Raw genomic sequence first — 18,684 nt, 5'->3', positions numbered from 1 at the left:
AAAGTCAAATTTTAATTAATTTGTAATTTTTAATTCATTCAAAAAGCAACAAAAGTGGAGGGAAAGAAGTTTTACACTGTACAAAAGTCCAATCAAATTCAAACTCAGCATGTCAAGTGGTTTACCTGCTAGTTAAACTTGAAGTTCTTAAAATAAAAACAAAGGGAAAACGGACAAAGGAGCATTTGTGATATTTCATCATCAGTGAAGAGCACCAAACATCCTCCAGTATCAAAATGTCCTATTCTCTTTCTAAACAGATATCTGTCTCTGAAACCTTTGCAGGCAGTTTTCCAGTCATAATTGTGACAGAATCTTAACGTTTTTAATCAAACTTTAGATTTGAATTTATTTTGGATTTAAAATCTCTTTTACAGGTGTACAGGACAAGGCAGTCAGTTGCTCCATCGTGCCTTTTACACAACTGCATCCACATCATTTACGCTCAACAATACACATAGAATATGTTCGTATTGTATGGTTAACATGCAGAGACAACAAACACATACATCAAAACTAAAGGACAATGAGTTATTTTGTAAACATCTTAAAATGACATGTACTGTAAAGTAGCTGCAGCGGAAATTTCAGATATTAACACTGCAAAAACCTCCCAGAATAGGATTTAAAAAGTTTGATTTTTACTATGGGAGACCCTTGCCCTTAAATTTGCAAAAAAAATGAGTAAGCATTCAAGTAAAACACAGCTCTTACACAATCTGTGGAGCAGTAAAACTTAATTTAATGTGATTATATGGGTATAATCCTATATAATCGCCTATCATCAACATGATTATTTTTCTTTAAAAACAGAAATCATCACCAGTCCCTTTCATGAGGCTGTCTGTACGGTATGCCTAAAAGACTAAAAACATCCTTCTCTGTCAGCGTAGGAAGTGGGGTGCCACCATGCACCTTCACGTTACCTTGACGGACCACGTCTTTATTCAGCGAGTGTTCGGATAAGCTCATATGTTTCGTCTTTGCCAGGGCTCTCAAAGAGCGGTTGAAGTGTGCTGATCCTGTGAAATACATGAGCGCGCAGGCAAACTCTTCGTAAGGCACAACGATGATGTCTAGCCGACGATGGCGATGGCCGGGTCCCGGCAAACGGCACACACCCATGTACTTCTTCTGCTCTCCGTTCTCCTCGTGGCTCACCAGGTCATCTGTCAAAAAGCCTTGGAAATAAACAGTTGATGTTTTTTTCCCTCCTTTATTTGAAAGAAAATACTCAATCAAGTCGATGGACCTTACCACTGTCATGAAGGATCTGCAGTACTTTGCTGAAAATACCCTTGTGGGACTTGCCGTCCGGGTGAGATATTAGCACATCAACGTCTCCACATGTAGCCTTTCCCCGACGGTAGGAGCCGCAGGCCATCGCCACAAGGCCTGGGTCGATGGCTTGTGTAGCGTCCCTCACCTGCATGAAAAATAAACAAACCAAACAAACTGATGGAACCACAAGATACACAGGAATGCATTGTCATTAAGTTTGATCCCTTTTATTCATCAATTAAGGCCAATAATATACTGAAACATAATCTTTTTCAGTGCAAAAACATCACACCCCATAAAAACACAGTTAAAAGCACAATTTTACGTTTTCTCTTCCTGTTACTCTAGTAAACAACTTAGCTTTTAACCGTTTCCAGCCAAATACCGGGAGGTATGCTTGCTAAACATATTATTTTGACATGCCTGAGGGAGCACACATGCTTTTGTCATCATATCATGTGCAATCTCCATCTGGCGGTTTTAGAGGAAAAAAAATCGGACGTTTTCAAAATGAGAACAACTTACATACTTGACTGTGGAGTGAACAGGTATCTGGCTAACTTAAGACGCAGCAAGTTTGAGGATTTACTTTTCCCTGTTGAGATGCTCCGCTCTGAGAGTCAAGTCTGTTTTCACCATCATCATGCTGTCAAGGAAAGCTGACTCAAATTTTTCCCTATTTCAGCCCTCAGTTTCCAAATTGCTGATTGTTCGTGGGGGAATCATCTAAATTCTTTACAAACTTGGCTAAACATGTTGAAGTGATGAAAGAAGCAAAGATATTTCAGTCAGCATCACAGAAAAATACAAGCTTGTGGTGTAACAAATGAAGATTAGTTACCACTTTCTCTATAGCCGTTGCTTCCTCTCTGGGCATTCGGTCTAAAAAGTCATCGTAGTGCTTTAGTCCTATTTTCTGAGTGTTGCTCAGGTGGGCTTTTGTGCCGATGTCCTCCAAAGTGCGAAATCCCTGAGAGAAACATCACACATTTGAAGAAGATTTTCAAAGAATATTTATCTCAGACACCAACTTAAATTGGATTACATTCTATTTGTGAATTTGTTTGGGAGCACATTTTCAGTTAATATAAAATATCTAATGAGGATGAAACACTCTGAAAGAAGTTTTAATAACAAAGCCTTTGATAATAAATCAACATATTAATTAAGATCCAAGGTATAATGTTCCTGACAGCGACCTAAAACGAATACTTTAGATAAATACATGTGATCTGAGCATATTACCAACACAGAATAAAACAAGGGTGAGTACACCTCTGTGCAATATTACTTAAATGTCCATTTGTTACAAATTGTATTAAGTTTTAATAGAAAAGTCGAGTTCCTCTTAAGAACAATCTGCAGTATCAGAAACTCAACACTATAAAAGTTAATGTACCCTCTGATACATAACTGAGTACAGTTATTTTTCTGAACAGCCGATACTAATTGCATAAACAAATTTAGAAAATTACTTTTGAACTGGAGAACCCTCTCAGGTTTGGACCTATGGGCTGAGGCTATCTGCACCCTGGCTTTATATATAAAATGTTAACCTGGCACTGAAAAAGATTGTGTTCACAGATGGCAACATGAACGCCTGTGTATACACCAACATCCTGGCTAAGACGGCTCCTGTTTTCCAAGATGTAGAGAGTGGAAATATTCCAGAATGGCAACAATGTAAAAAGAAGAAAGACGCGTCACTTATGACTTGGCCAAATATGCCGCAGGACTTGAATCAAACAAACACTTTTGGGATGTCTTAAATTGAAGGGTAGACCAATACAATTCTCAGCAAAGAGACAAAGAGCAACTGATGACCAAAATGCTGAGGACAATTGAGTCTGACATACAAAAACGGGTTTTGAATCATAGTAATGAAAAGTTATTTTTAAAGGCTAATCTAAGTTATTAGCTCTGAATATTTTTATAAGAGCAAATACCCTACTGTTAAACTCAAAAGTCATGCAGTCACAGATTATATACTGGTATATACTGAGGATTATACACTTCTGTGGCCCGCTGAAAAACATCTCTTAACACACAACATAAACACTTTCACAAGCATCTCTTTCATTTTAGAGTTGCGACAACAAAAGTTTTGAGCTGGAAGTTTTCAGATTTGTAAAAAATCTCTTCAACAATCCATGTGCTGATAACATAAATCTATCTTTGGTATAATAATAGTAGTAATACTGGCACAACTTGTGTCTTGCCAAACTCAGTTATCTGTTACATTCTCCTCCAGAATGCATTCCTCTTATCTCACGTATATTTTGAGGCGATAATGACTGTGTGGTTTTTCACCTGTTGGTACCAAAGTTGAGCGGTCTTTGCTCCTGCTCCCCAGATGTTGGTGAAAAGCTCTAAAACTGGCACGGCCTCCCCGATGTGATCCAGCTTCCGCAAGTGGCCACTCTCCATGATTTCCTCGATTTTGTCAGCCATGCGTTTTCCTATTCCTGGGATCTGACAAGCTTCCTAAAACCAATGGGAAAAGTTGGAAATGATCCCAATATGATGAAAGAAGATATCTAACCAATAACATGGCCGACATTACATTTAACCCCTCTGAATTAGGCCACCTGGTACGATGTAACAGGCTTATGGTAGCTCTTCAGTGCGTTGACAGCCTTGGAGTAACCCAGTGCCCTCCACTTGTCCCCCTGATGTGTGTAGGCCTTGGCCAGCACTTCAAGCTTCTCTGTGATGTGCTTGTTGAAGTTATTACTTTTGGACTGGGAAGACTGGGCGCAGACCCACTTCCCTGACACCGGTTTCTGAGTAGCAACGTCTGGACCGGGGTTTAGGCTGGAGCTGGGAGCTTCCTCTATGGGATGCTGGCCAGTGATGAGAGCTTCGAGGTCACTCTGAGAGACGCCGTCCTCTTCTCCTCGTATTTCCTCTTTCCTGTCTGGAATTGTCTGCATGTACAATGTCAACTGAAATCATAATGACAATCCAACACGCACAGACTGCTTTCATGTTTTTTAAGTATAGTTTTAGTCCTTTAAAACAGCAAATAGGAGAGCTGTGACATTGAAACCTACCATGTCTACGGTTTCTTCTTGCTCGGTTTGAGTCACTGGTTCTGTGGTAGTTTTGTCAGTAGGTTTGACAGTTGGTAATTCTTCTTTTGTGTCCTCATGCTTTGTTTCTGACACCCTTGATGGAGAGCACATGTAAATATTTAATTACACTGAAAATCTACAAGTTTGTCTAATATGAAACTGTATAACTGACAAGCTGATGCAATTTCACATTATCAGACAGGATAATCAGAAATGGAGGTGACAAAAGCTTCCAGACATTAATATTCTAAAACATTACAAATATATTATGTACCTGTTTGATAAAATTAGACTGTAGCTGTCTATGTCCAGCAGTTTCCTCTCACTGATGCACAAGCTCAACCAAGTGCATTTCACCAGATGGACACCAGAGGGCATACAATCCACTTTCAGCAAGCGCAGAGCCCTGTCGCTGTCCATGCCGTCACCCACAACGACATGAGTGACCCTGGGATTCAGAGTATTCTCAGTTTGTCCTCCATTCTGCTGGATTTGTCTCTCGAAGATCTGGCATCTGGCATTGCCAATTCCAGCAGGCAGAAGGTACACTGTGACTCCATTGAAAGTATTTCCTGAGATAGAGGTTAAAATCAGCAAATATATCATGTTGACTAATATGCATCTATTTTCTCTCAATCTATTGCTTTTGCATTTCCTACCATTAATTTTTATAACTCAATTTACGATTGCTTCACTTTAGGTCACCACAATGCATAATAAATTAAAATAAAGTAACAACCTGTGACATCACACTCATCGAGTTTCCTCTTTAGAGGGGGTGCATCCTTTCCCTGAAGCACTTTGGCTCTTTTGACTTTTGGGAAAGCTTTCACGATGCCGTGACGAGGCTCCATCTTGTTTGTAGAAAGGAGGAGCCCGTGGCCTGTGGCACAGAAAGGGAATTGGGAAGTTTTCTTACATTCTGCAGTGTAAAATCCCCAAATCTGGAGGATAAGGTGACTTTTTTCTACATAATTTCCATTTCAATATGCACAAAATTAAAATAAGAAAAAACTCTTTGGACTTCTATAAATTGTAGGCTAAGACCTTTTTCATGGCAGACATTTTGACTTGAAATCTTAGAAGAAGCACAGGTGTTTTAGTGAGAGCAACATTAGTTCTACAACTAACCAGCATGCACAAGTGCAGAGGTGGAATGGAGCCCTCGTTACACCTGAGTATTTGTTTGTATATTGCAAGTCATATCATGTGCGTAATGCAATAATGAACAAGGTACTGCATGTTGTTCTGATATTGTGCAGCTCTACTTCTAACAGTGTTTAAGTATGTGTCTCATTCACACTGTAAAACCTGCATGTCCAACAATGCAGAGAACCAACCCTTCTAAAAATGTTCAAAAGCTCTTCTAAAACATACTCTGGTTTTTAAAACTATGTTTAAATTCACCACTCACTCTTTGGTCACTCTTTGCCAACTCAGTTAACCCTCTCAGTTCACATCAGATATCCTTAAAAAAATCTCTCAGCTTCAACTAACTAATACTGATTTAAAACTTTTAGGTTTGATCCAACTTGGTATATGAAAGGAGCTAAAAACCTTGCTTTTTGGGTCTATTTTCAAAACAAGGATCCCTTGATTTTTTTAACAAAGTATCATAATAGAACAGAAAGATCACAGTACTCGTTATTTAAAAATGTATCTAATTAGCAAATATATTTTCATTGACAGCAACATTACACTCGTGGCTTTATTTCATGAGGAGGTATTTGCGCTGTGTTTACTTTTCTACTGTATATTCCAGTTTTATATCAAAGATTTTTTTTTCAAACACAATCATGGGATGAACAGACGGGATCAAAAATGTACCGCAATCTACAATAAAACATCTCCTCTGAAATAGACATCCTGTATAATGTAAAATACGACCATTATACACGAGGGGGGGTATAAATTTGTCCAACTGCGCGCTTGACCATTGTACTATGTACCATTACAACATTGATTCATGTCTGTTGTGTTGCATTATTCGGGTTAACTCCTACTACCAATATAGTAAATAAAATCTCTCAAACAGCAACCAATTTAGAGCTCTAGAAGGTTCAGTGTGTCTATTTTAAGCCAAGTAACTAAGCAGTTTATAGCACTTCAAAACAGGACGACATATTAGTTATTAATGCAGTGCTAGCTAACTTCCTTAATAAAAAGGGAACGTTAGAAAAAGCAGAAAATCCGTATTTAGACTGTTTCGGTTGTGTTCTTCCAATTCCTCCAACTTGTATTCGTCCAATGTTTCCTAATATAACAGAAACATCTAAGCTGAAAAGTCTAAAGTGTAAAATTTAACTCTTACCCCTGTCGTGATGGAACCATTCGTAGAACAACACAGAGAGAAAGACGGACAGTATTTAAGTCGTATATTCACTTCCGGGTCAAGGTTTCCGTTGAGTTTGCTTAAAAATTATCCACACAACTTCCTGCAAGTAAATATTGAATTATGTTCAAAATAATAGATTGGATGATAAAATTTGACCAATAAATACTTTGGTATTTATTATGTTTTCCTTTTTTATATATATTGATCCCAGTTGCTGTGGTTACCGGCTGAGTCCGGAAGTGGCTTCAGAGAACCCTTTCTGGAAACATGGCTGTGCAAAGCTGGATTGATATCTTAAAATCTTCAAAGAAAACGGCGTTGATACACGACGGTAAGCACAACAAGGCTAATCTTTCTTGTAATGAAAGTAGTTACGTTTATAATATCACCAGAATGAGTTTAGTTTTGCCGTCGTTAAGTTGTTAACTTCCTCAACTCAACTTGTTAGCTAGCTTTTATCCAGTGTCACTAGGCAACAAGCTGGTGGCACAATTGATCTTGTAATATATAAACACACTTTTTACATGTGTTTACGTATATTTTCAACAGACCGTTGCCTCGTAGAACGAAATTAAATAGTGTAATGCGATTCACTGTTTTCTGGGTGTCTTAAATGAAGCTCTGTGAATTGTGATATTTTAGTTCAATTTTTAAAAACCTATTTCAGACACAGAGTCCAAGATAAAACAGTGGTTTAGAAAAGGCAAAATCCTTTTAATTTATACAAAGCCCTAAGTTCTTACTATCTGGTGAATCCTATTATTCCCTCTCACCCCACAAGACCAGGTCGCTCTAGTCTACTTGTTGTTACAAGAATTTCAAAGACTATGGGAGGCAGAGCCATCTGTTTTCAGGCTCCTCACCCCTGGAAGCAGCTGCCTGCCTGGGTGCGGGACATAGACAGCCGCTCTTCTTTTCAAATTAAGCTTAAAGCATACATCTTTGAAAGTAACTATTCTTAATTCGTTGATATGCCTGTGACTGACTTGTTTCTTGATAACTTTTTTTGCTTGTCCTTTGTATACTTTTAACCCTTGTGTTTTAAGCTTGACTTCTTGCTTTTATTTCTATTTGAATTGTTTTTGTTGAGTGTCAAAGTGTTGCTTTTGCTTTATAAATCACTTTTGGTAACACTTGTTGAGCTGTACCAGTGTTTCCAGAACTGGGATTGGTGTCATATAGGACTCTATAGAATACATAGTCTAGATCAATTTTGTAACTGTTGAGCTGGCAAGTGAATTCGTACATGAATTTTTTAAAAACAGTTTGAAACGTGCACTGTATCATCTGTTCATCAATAATATTCTCAAAAAGCAAACTGAAGTGTCTTTCGGCTTCAGATTTCTGCAATTCGACCACGTGTGTGAGTATTAGATGATGTACAATATATCCTAAACAAACGCATATTCACTCCATCTGAACATGGACAGAACTGGTGAAGAGGAATGTTTCCTTGTTCATACTTCATGTGGTATTTTCTATAAATATGAATGTATGTTACTATTTGATTTTTATTATAAATTCTCTTGTACTCCGTAACTACAAAACAACTTTTGCCCTGAAATACTTTGTCAAAGTTTGGTTTGAATTAAGACATGTTTTACATCTTACTGCTCTGATAGTTATGACATATATTAATTTGTTTCTAAATTTCACCCTCAGGAAAAAGAAAGATTCACTACCTCTTTACAGATGGAAAAGAAATGGCAGAAGAGTATGATTTGAAGACAGATGAACTAATTGGTAAGCAGCAGATTTCCTGTTTCACGCAGCCACATAAAGCTACTAATGTCTACATTTCAAGACACAGAATTAGTTCATGTTTTATGAAACATTTTGTGCATTTCAGTACGAAAGTGGCGCCATAAAAGCACACTCGGAGTTCAGGGCTCCTGGCAGGTAGAGGTTGGGGAGCCACTTGTAAGCGCTGCTGTATCATTGGACTCTGATGTGATCAAAGAGAGCTGCTGCAATGTGGGCTGTTTTTATTATTGAATTGACTCTGAATCACATTCAAATCATTGGGTCTCCAAAATAAAAATGATTTTGTTTGTGTGTTTGGTTGATTCCACAGCCTGTGCTCATGCGCAAAGACACAAAAAACAGCTTTCAGTGGAGGATTCGTAACCTTCCCTACCCCAAAGATGTCTTCAGTGTTTCTGCAGAGCCGTCTGAGAGATGCATCACCATAAAAACCTCAAACAAAAAGTGAATTGGCTCTGTCTGACCATCCGGTCATTGTGTTTAATACTTGTTACATGCAGTCCTTTTGTACTCCCTATAGATGGCACTGTTTACAATACATTTGCCTGTGCCGCTGCTTTGTGATGGGTCTTTGACATCCTTCCCATTTCTTCCCAGGTATTATAAGAAGTTCGGTGTTCCTGATCTTGATCGAAGTCAGCTGTCACTGGACAGCTCTTCTCTCAGCTTCACACATGCCAACAACACATTAATTGTCAGCGTAAGTCTCACAAAACGGTCAAGGAAAATTTAATCAATACCAATGATTTTTAGCTCACTGGTTTAAATATGATTTTGTAAGAATTAAGGCTGATCCGTAGACCTTTGTTCAAATGTAAATGTTTGGACCTACATCGCATTGTCTGTTCGGGATGAATGAGGCAAAAGTGTAGAAAATGTGTTTTTTTTCTTCTTTGATATCCAAAGAAACCCTCCTAAAATCTCTACATAGCATTTTTAAAGTGTAAATATTTATGTGATATGTAGATATAAACATATTTAAAGTATTCTGTGCAAAGCATGAGGACAAAGTGTTTTGGCTTTCAGGCAAAATGTTTTTCATATCTCGTCATTTCTCCTTTTGCTTAATTTGCTGTGTATTTTTTGCGGTTTTTAAAATGTTGGATACCCACAAGAAGAATTGAATGATTTTTCTTATTTAGTACAAGAAACCCAAAGAGATCTTAACCCTGGAGCAGGAGCTGCTGAAGGAACTGAAGAAAATGAAGGGGAACACTGAAGGGGATGTCGACTGCAAAACCCAGTAAATTATGACTGTGAGAACGAAAAATTGATTCTGAGCTGCATATAAAACTGAGCTTTTTAAGTCACATGTGAGCACTTGTTTACTTCTCTGTAATGGATCCCCTCGTTAAGATTCTCAGTGCCTTGTCACTGGTTTAATGCATCCTATTATGATCAGTTTTCTGGAGTAGTTAATGTTAAAACATGTCCAGCCATTTCCATTAGCTGTAGACGTTATTAATGAAATATGTTACGTGTGTTTGATCTCGTAACCAGATTACCAAACTTTGTAGGATCTCTTTTTCCCCCCAGAATATTTCTCTGGGAGAAGGCAAATATTTAATTGCATCGGAACTGTATTTGTTTTTGCTTCTTATCACCATACCTACAATGGAGCTATTTTTCTTTTCCTTTTTCTTTCTTTTTTGGGGAGGGAGGGGTCCACATACCCTACCTCTTTCCTTTCACTGATGTCCTTGTAAAACACTCAAAACACACAATGCTTCATCCCTGTTCGTTCCGAGGTCACAGTTACGAAGACATCCCATTTGTGTTAAATGAATACCCTTATGTTCCTTGCATGCAGTCGGCCACCCTGAAAGCCATCTCTGAAGCTAGTTTTACCATTTCCCCTTTTGACAAAGGGTCACTCGGACTTAGTGGTCGCCAGCTGAAATGCTGCAGACTTAAAAGTTGAATGTCACTTTTCCACAGTTTTGTTTTGATTTGCTCTGACACTGTCACCTCACAGGCAGGAATATGATGTCAACATTTGATGTCTTTGGCTTAAGTACATCTTTGTGTATACACCGTATGAAGTATAAGATAAAAAGTATTAAAGTGGGATATTTGTCGACTTTCTGACCACATTCAATTAAAGGAAACATTCTGTTCAGTTAGAGATACTTAAAGACTGGATAAAAAAGAAAAAGAGGGGTGCTGTTTAAACGAGACAATGGCATTTAAATATAGATTGTTGCAGCCTTGTGATTCCTTGCATTTTTCACCGCTTGTCCAAACCCAGAGAGCAAGTGCAAAAAGCAGAGACAAAACCACAGGTCTCTCACTATTGTGCTTTGTCTTATTCCAGATGGAAAGGACAGGATACAAGAAAACATTTTAAGCCCATCAGTCCCATTGTTTTGTAGGATTTTCTAGGGAGGGAGGAGGAGGAGGGGTGGGGGGGGACTTGACAGAGTTTTTTTATTTTCAAACTGCGAAGTGACAAAAAAAATTTGCAGTTTGGCTTTTAAGAGCTTCAGTGTTGATTCTACTTGTTTTCAAAACTCTCTGCTGTAGAGAAGACGCACTGAATATAACAGTTTTGCAATGAGGTCGAAAAGTTGGCCATTTTCTCTCATTATCAACAGACTTGTGAGCTTGAGCTGCTGTCGATGTATATCCCTGCAGCAGCAAACACCAACTAACAAATTGGACATCCAGCTCATGCTTGGTGAGAGCAGCCGAGCCGCTCTGTTCAGGGTCTTCCTCCTCCCCTGTCATTTGGCCTCTGATGGTCATGCTCAACTGCTTCTGGGAAGAGAGTTTCTTTTCTGGCTCCCTTTCATTCCCGAATGCCTCTTCCCAGCCATTCCCCCTCTTTCAGTCGATGCCACATTTTGCCACACAGGCCCTGGTGCTTTTTCTGCAGCCCCTCAGCTCCCTCTCCACAAAACCCCCACCCATCCCCTCCAAAACCCTCACCCCTCCCTGTGTGACTGGCTTCTTTTTGATAACTGACCCCTCCTCGTGTTATTATTCGAACCCACTATTGTATAACATGCCCTTTTATATGAGGTTCCACAAAGGGCCCATTTGATCAGAGGGTTACGGTGTGCGATCGTGAGAAATGCAACTACATGGTGGTAACCTTTGTTTGGGCCAAAATGGTGGGCTGACCTCATCGCTTTTAATGCATAGCTCGGGCCATTCAGGCCCAAGTCTCACTTGCTGAGCACATTGAATTCTGAAGCCTGTCACAGATATTGCCCCTCAGTTATCTGGGTCTTCGGCTTGAAGAAGAAGAAGGAAAAAAAAAACAAAAAACAACATTTTTGGGGGCTACCGACTTTGCATGCTAGCCTTCCATTCCAAAACAACCACACAAGAGAGAAGCCAAAGAGCTTGAGAACTGATTCTTTAGTGGTTTTAATATACACTCTACAATAAATATTTCCATCATTTGATGTAATTTACATTTTTACAGTAAAAATATATTCATACATGTAGAAAAAACAGGTTACATATTCTCCAAAATGGCCTTTCTGAAGGCAAGATGCATGTGAAGTGAGACTCAAGTTGCTGTAACCACAGATAGCTGCCACGTCAAGCTTCATTGTACTTATTTCTCTTTTAAACATTCTTTGTTGCTAAGCGGGCTAAGTTCTAACCAAAGGTTTTCAATCATGACATTATTGTTGAGCTCTCCAGTATTTAAAATGCCCTGATTTAATAACAAGAAAGTCCTTCCTACAGTCTGTCTGGACTGGAAATAACTAGCAGATTAGATAGTTTACATACAATCCAGTACCAAGAATTACATAATATGTCCACAAATGAGGCAAAAAGTGTATGGGCACTTGAGTGTACAAGTAAATTTCCTTCCAAGCACATACTTCCTCCTGAAGTGGTTCCTCTGTGCTGGGTCATCTGCGGTTCTCCCTCAGCGGTTTCAGTCCTCAGCGTCCCCCTGAGCGCTGGTGATGGGAATGTTTAGTCCGCTTGCTGAAAGGCTGCATGGGGACAGGGAGAGGAAGGACATCAAATGGTCTCCTCTCACTTAGCAAGTGCCCCCTAGGAAGACGCTTCATGAAGTGGGCCTCCCTCTGGTGCTGCTTGGTCTTGGAGGCCTTCCTGGGGCGGCCTTTGCGTGTGAAAGCCATGTACCAGCCCTCATACTTGGCGTTCTGGAGCGCCGTGTAGTTGTTTTCCAGAACAATCTCTGTGAAGATGCAGTCTTTGCCTCGCCCTTTCCGCTGGGAGAGAAAAAGCAGGGAGAAGTTGAGATGTTTTGGACAATCTCCAGGAAGCGGAAATATCATCTTCATTTCAAAACAATCAAATACTCTTTGAAATCTTAGGATGGCTGCTCAGACAAATCTTCAATTTGTTCTGGCATTGAATATGTCTCAACAATGTGTTACCATGAGCTCCAAATCTGGAATAACAATTCCAAGAAACAGAAAAACTTCAAGATGTTGCTGCAATTTTATGCAGCCACAAATGTATGAATTCCAGATTACCTTGCCGATCAGCTTCCCCCTCTTGTTCATGCATATGTAGTATCCTGTCTTCACCCCTTTAATGCGAACACGACTTCCAAAAGAGTCTGTCTCCACTTCCAGTTTAGCTGCACAGACAAAAACAAACGACAAATAACGTGATGACACAAGTCTGACACGATACAGGCACGCAGATCATGATGCTAACCTGTGATAAATGAGCTCTGCGCTTCTTTCCTCTGAATGTTCTCTTCATGTATGGCATAGATTGTAATGAAACAGATCATGTCATCATTACATGGCTTTATTTGACTCAAAATGATCACGACTGGTCAACCAGCATCATGAGAGGGACATGAATCCCTCTTAACCCCTGTGATTCGGCAGCCACCTTTAACAAAGACTGCAGTCCGTCCAAAATAGCGTCAAATGATAGTGATTTTGCACGGAGTGATTGTTGTTGAACGCCTGTTAAATGCTGTGCTGTGATGCAGCTCAGACTGGGGATAAAGGAGAGTGAGAATACTGCGGTCAGAGACACAGCCACAAGCACAGAGCAATGGTCAGATTTGGGCCAGTTACAAGAGTGACACCCACTTAAGATGTGTAGCCAGAGTGTGCATGACTGACTCTCTCTGTGAATGTGAGTCTCGGCAGATTTAAAAGACAAAAGTGAGCCCAGAAGAGGCATGGAGAGGAAGAGGTATAAAGTGAAGATGCTGACTTCACCGCGCCTTATAAATTGAGTCATACATTGAGTTGTAAAGCAATGAAAATTCCTCATAAAGTCAGGGTCCAAGAGGCAGGCAGCAGGCACTGAGAGGTGGATGGATGGTGGTGGAAAGATGGCTGGAGGCACCAAAAATCATTTAGAGACAGTAATTATGCTCCCCTTAAGTGTCAGGCAGTTTTTCCTTGCTTGAAGTGAAGAAAAAATTCCCCACGAAAGTTCATCCTAACAGGTGTCGAAGATTTAAGACCACCAAGAAATAATCTGCAGAAGACAGCACTGGTGCTGTTAACAATGTTTACAACTACTGTTTCTCCTGTCTCAAGCATTTTTCAACATGATGGATCTTGCTTCAACGAATTTACACAATTCCCATGTCTGTAATGTGAATTTGTTTTGCATTTTATTGTTTCTCTGAAAACGCTGAAATGAAAGGAACCGTAGACTAACTGTCCAAAACTTTGATCAAGCTATTAGGAGTTAAGTGTCTTCATCGTCTCAGACAATAAAAAGGTTTCCGTTGAACGGATTAACATGTGTGGGGTCAGTTCAACAGTCTATTTGTAACACAAGTTTGGAATAAAACTTAACGCATATAAGAAAGTTTATAGGATTTTCTTCGAAATGATGGAAGAGAAAAATATGGAAATTACAGAACGTATCCTCGCGATATTTTGCTTTTTAATGATGAATTAACCACAAATTATACATTTTTTGTCATCCAAACACACTTTAAATTCATGGGTCGGCTGAATCCTACCGTGTACCGCCCCGTCGTCGCCGTTGGCGTTGACCCTCTTGTTGGCCAGGACCTGGACGTGTTTCCCGCTGGTTCGGCTGTACAGCTGGTAGGTTCGGGTCAGTCTGCGGCTCATCCGGTCAGACAGCCGGCTCTGCTCAGTGACATGGTGCTTGAAATTAGGAGGAGATTGCACCGAGTTCTGCCGGATAATTAAAAAAAAAAAAAAAAAAACATTTCACGCAACATGACATTACTTTTTGAATGCTGCGAAGATTTTCTTGACTTAAAAAAAAAACAAAACACGTCAAACGTCAGGAGACTGAAGCTTCTATTAAACAGCCAATAAGGCCCCGGCTATCAGATCGGGGTGACTTTCATCATTTTTAGCTTAAATAAACCCTACTTTTCTCTGATTTATGGTGGCCTGTTTTGGAGATGCTTTCAGTGACCCTCGTGGATGACATTTCACTCTGATAGGTTGTTTTTACCACCGATGATCTTTCACCCCGTCATGACTTCTGATTTTTTTTCTTTTCCCCCTCCTCATTTCAGCCGTTCTCCAGCCACATGTGTTTTAACAATTACCTTTTAGGCTGGAGCTTAACATTTCTCAAGATGTTTGAATTGTTGCCAATTGCCATAGCACTCATAATAAAATGTTTTCATTGTTATTGCAGCCTATTGGAGAAGTGCAGACATTGGACTGCAAACATAGTGCCAGGGTGTCTTTTAAATTCGGCTCAAATGGATTAGCCTTTAGAACTTTGTAGGCTAAATGTTTTTTTGTTGTTGTTATTGAATAGAAAATGTGAGTTACCTGTGCGTAAAAGCAAAGCGCCGTGAACTGAAGTAACCTGCGGTAAAAACAAAACAAAAACGAAATTAATTATACACTCTGATACGTTGCTCAAATAATTTATTACAGAGTTACACAGATATTGTGTTTGCAGTTTTGTACTTACAGATAACCTAACCTCGATGTTCTCAGCCTCATCTTGTAATAGTTCAAATATTGCTTCATGAATACTCCACTGATTCGGTGATGGAATCCCTCGGAAATAAAGTTCGTCCTGATGGGTATTTCAGCTTAGTTTTATCCCCCCTCGTTACACATGGAGAGTAACAGCCATGACAATTAAGAGATCCAGAACTGTCAGAGTCCCGATGCAGGTACGAGTCCTGCTCGCCACTCTACTGATGGGATGAAAAGTTCGGAAGATTTAAAGGCGTTGCGGTGCTAATCCAAATTTAAAGTCCGCAAAGTGTCGCTGTCACCAAGCCACCTCCATCAAATCTTCTTTGTGACAGTCAGTTATTCAGCAATGACGCTTTAAAGTAGAAAGGGTTCCCTCTTGACTTGCTCTGACAGAGTAGTGCTGAGGATGTTTTACGCACGGATCTTTACGCATCATTAGCGAGATGCGGATTTCCTAAACTAAGATAAACAAATTCAAAAGTGAAATGGTTTGATAAACGATGATGAATTAATCTAAAAAGTAACGCCGCGACTCTGTTTGATTATATAGTTAGAATAATGTTTCGACAGCTGTCTCTATACGCGCAGATTGTAAAGTTCCAGCGTCAACCTTCCACCCACACGTGTATGTCTTGCGGTTGCCTCCAGTCCACTTACAGCATCTGTCTCCCTCTACATTTAAATACTTTAACTTGCGGGAAAGTCAATATCCTCGTCGAGAGCAGGCGGAGCGTTCAGGCTGGAGCCAAGATGAAACTGAATACTTGTTGAGACGCTTAGCCTGCAACTGTTTTCTTGTAAATGCATAAACATCACAGTCATCAGTGTGGATGTCGAATTTAACACCAAATGAGATGAAAGATTAAAAATAAACTACAGTCTGACATGAAGTCTGATCGTTCTATTTGGGTTTTCATAGACAGGTTGGAGCAACAAAGGAAATCAAATATCTTCAACTAAAAGCCAGAATTTATTCACAGCCATAGGCCTACATTTATCTCCTTCATGTCATAATGTTCCTGTACAGTCATACAAAATAACAGAAGACTTTGTTTTCTATAAGCTGAAATGTCCACATGGAAAAATTCCCTGGCATGTACTTAAGAAAATCTACAGTTACATTAAGTTATTCCCTGACTGCAGGTTAGAGGTTGTTTGGTGGTCCCTCAGGATAGACCTCGATGTGCTTTTTCATCCTACATATGTAAGTAATATGTATTCCATGTGAACACATGACACACAATGGTTTTCACATAACATCTAAAGCCTCTGCCATGGATACGAACGTTCTCTCGCTCCCAATCAGTCTCTCATAACTTTTCTAAGTTTGATTTCAAAAAGTGTGTTCTTGGCCTGGTGTTATACCTTTACAATAGTTGTATTGTAATTATTCTGTGTGACAAAGACGCAGGGTTTCCTTCAAGCGAAGCAGCCTGATTGCATGTTTGCTTGATGACTGTATATGGGATACTTTAACAACTTTCTGTCAAGAAATTTGGTGTATTATGAGAAAACATTTCCTACTCAGAGAGAATTTGACAAAGTTTAACTTTGGATGTAGAAGCCTGCTTACAGCCTCAAATTGATAAAAGTTTATCTTTTACATCAGCGGCACATTTATCAACATGGATATGACACAGGAGGGACAACATGTGAAGGCTAATTCATGCCAGATTTGAAATGTGAAGCTATCCTCCAACTTAGAGTGAGTCATCTTAACATGTGATGAGACAAATGTCACATTCAAATCCACTCTCTCCTCCCTTCACTGCTCCTGCATATAAAAATGAAACAGTCACCCCAAACTAAAAAATGACCAACATAACATACAAAATGGCGTAAAAGTATCTGCCGCTGCCTCCCAAATCTCCTCTGAGTATCTGAGCCCCCATGATACCTCGAGTTCAAATATTTTTTTGGCAGTGTCAGTGCCTTGATACACACTTTAAATCAGAACAGAATTGTTAACAGTATAGGTTTACAGAATCCAAGCCTCAAATCTGATTAATGTCCTAATGAGCCAGAACAGATTTCTGGACCAGGACTCTTACCTGTGAGACCGATCTAAATGCAGGCCCACTTTCTCTGTGCATACAGAATGGGAAATTGTTGCAGCGTTCACACAGAGCAGCTGTACTGGAGTTAAATACAACACATATATAATTATGTGAGTTTGGTCAATGTCAGAGTTGTAAATCAACCATTTCAGCCAATGTAGGGGACTTAGAGGGTGAAAATGGACTGCCTTATTAGTTCCAGCGGGACATTGCAACAAGTGATTTTGCCACCTGGAACAGTTCAGCACTTTGTTCTTTCATATTTAGACCCAACCATACCAACAATTGAACATCCTAATATGAAATCCACATGTATGATAATTGAATTAGGTTTTATGAAGACCACACAATGATTAATCAATGTTTAATGTCTGAATCTGCATTAGTTCCTGTTTTTATTTCTTTTAAAAGGTAGAGGGTCTCTGTACATCAAAAACCCACTCGAGCAGTTTGACTGTACAGAACTTGAACTTAAGTCTCTGTTTTATTGTTGGAAGAAGATGCACATTATGCTAAAGAAATAGTTTAATGTATAATTTTCTTTACTGAGTATTAAATCGTATGATTTGATATTATCAATGCTGGTTATACATTTAATAATCATGTTATGAGTTGGTACCCTCCACAAAAAGTGCAATTTTTGACTCATTCAGAATATGCTTTGGACCAATCTCATCCCTTGAAATGTTGATGTCTATTAACATTCTCAACATCCCAAACAGACCGTGGGGACTATTCCACCGCGATGTGTCTCATACACTCTCCAAGATAAAACTCTGTACCCGTAAAGCCTTGTCATGTTCTTAGGTAAGCCATGACCAGAAAATTATAGAAGTTCAGTGAAGTTAAGGAAGCCTCCCACAGTTTCAGTGGTATTTGACAACCACATCCAAAATAAAAGCTTGGAATTTGAACAACTCGGAAAAAAAAGGATTACACAAAAATAGCTGTTCTTTATTTGATGTGAAAAAGGATCCCCGTTTGGCTTCAGTTATTTTGAGGACAAAGGTTTCTGTATTTCTCATTTATTTGAAATAGTTTTAATGGCAGTCAGCTGTGAAGTGAATAAATAGGGCCACTAACAGTTTCCTTGCAATAAGACAGAAAAATGTGTCTAAATTTTGTTGAGGAGAGCTTTATACTTTATATTTTGCTGGTGAGCTTTGGAGGTATCAAAGTATTTATTTTAAAGATTAGACAGCCAGACGAGGTGTTTCACTCTTACTGTTTTTACGCCAAAGCTAAAGCCTAAACTGTGCTGATTTAATCTTGTCTCATTG

The 18,684-nt window shown here is 39.3% G+C and overlaps 3 protein-coding genes across 5 annotated transcripts; 1 reads left to right on the top strand and 2 right to left on the bottom strand.

The window, feature by feature from the left end:
* Window positions 1-215: 215 nt before the first annotated feature.
* poll (polymerase (DNA directed), lambda) lies at window positions 216-6,710 on the bottom strand. Its single transcript, XM_072384350.1, has 9 exons — window positions 6,667-6,710; window positions 5,095-5,238; window positions 4,630-4,927; window positions 4,335-4,449; window positions 3,870-4,208; window positions 3,592-3,765; window positions 2,123-2,251; window positions 1,258-1,426; window positions 216-1,181 (listed from the first exon to the last, which is right to left on the bottom strand). Exons 2-9 carry the CDS (start codon window positions 5,207-5,209, stop codon window positions 820-822), a joined length of 1,701 nt encoding a protein of 566 aa, XP_072240451.1. The 5' UTR covers window positions 5,210-5,238; window positions 6,667-6,710; the 3' UTR covers window positions 216-819.
* Window positions 6,711-6,899: 189 nt separating this feature from the next.
* On the top strand, window positions 6,900-10,836 carry dpcd (deleted in primary ciliary dyskinesia homolog (mouse)). Of its 2 annotated transcripts, XM_072383764.1 has the most exons (6): window positions 6,900-7,021; window positions 8,353-8,433; window positions 8,540-8,664; window positions 8,765-8,898; window positions 9,052-9,154; window positions 9,597-10,836. In XM_072383764.1, the coding sequence occupies exons 1-6, from the start codon at window positions 6,958-6,960 to the stop codon at window positions 9,699-9,701; spliced, it is 612 nt and encodes a 203-aa protein (XP_072239865.1). In that variant the 5' UTR covers window positions 6,900-6,957; the 3' UTR covers window positions 9,702-10,836. The 2 variants fall into 2 exon arrangements, with proteins under 2 accessions (XP_072239865.1, XP_072239866.1); XM_072383765.1 differs by lacking the exon at window positions 8,353-8,433.
* Window positions 10,837-11,643: 807 nt separating this feature from the next.
* fgf8b (fibroblast growth factor 8b) lies at window positions 11,644-16,011 on the bottom strand. Of its 2 annotated transcripts, none has more exons than XM_072384348.1 (5): window positions 15,334-16,011; window positions 15,189-15,225; window positions 14,390-14,570; window positions 12,921-13,027; window positions 11,644-12,653 (listed from the first exon to the last, which is right to left on the bottom strand). In XM_072384348.1, the coding sequence occupies exons 1-5, from the start codon at window positions 15,390-15,392 to the stop codon at window positions 12,357-12,359; spliced, it is 681 nt and encodes a 226-aa protein (XP_072240449.1). In that variant the 5' UTR covers window positions 15,393-16,011; the 3' UTR covers window positions 11,644-12,356. The 2 variants fall into 2 exon arrangements, with proteins under 2 accessions (XP_072240449.1, XP_072240450.1); XM_072384349.1 differs by having other exon boundaries at window positions 14,390-14,522.
* Window positions 16,012-18,684: the final 2,673 nt, after the last annotated feature.

The sequence above is a fragment of the Leuresthes tenuis genome, unplaced genomic scaffold, assembly GCF_036924035.1.
Source record: "Leuresthes tenuis unplaced genomic scaffold, fLeuTen1.0.hap1 SCAF_4, whole genome shotgun sequence".
In the NCBI taxonomy this organism is placed as follows: Eukaryota; Metazoa; Chordata; class Actinopteri; order Atheriniformes; family Atherinopsidae; genus Leuresthes; species Leuresthes tenuis.
Note: the sequence above shows the minus strand (reverse complement) of the source record. Positions and strands in the feature narration are given on the sequence as shown.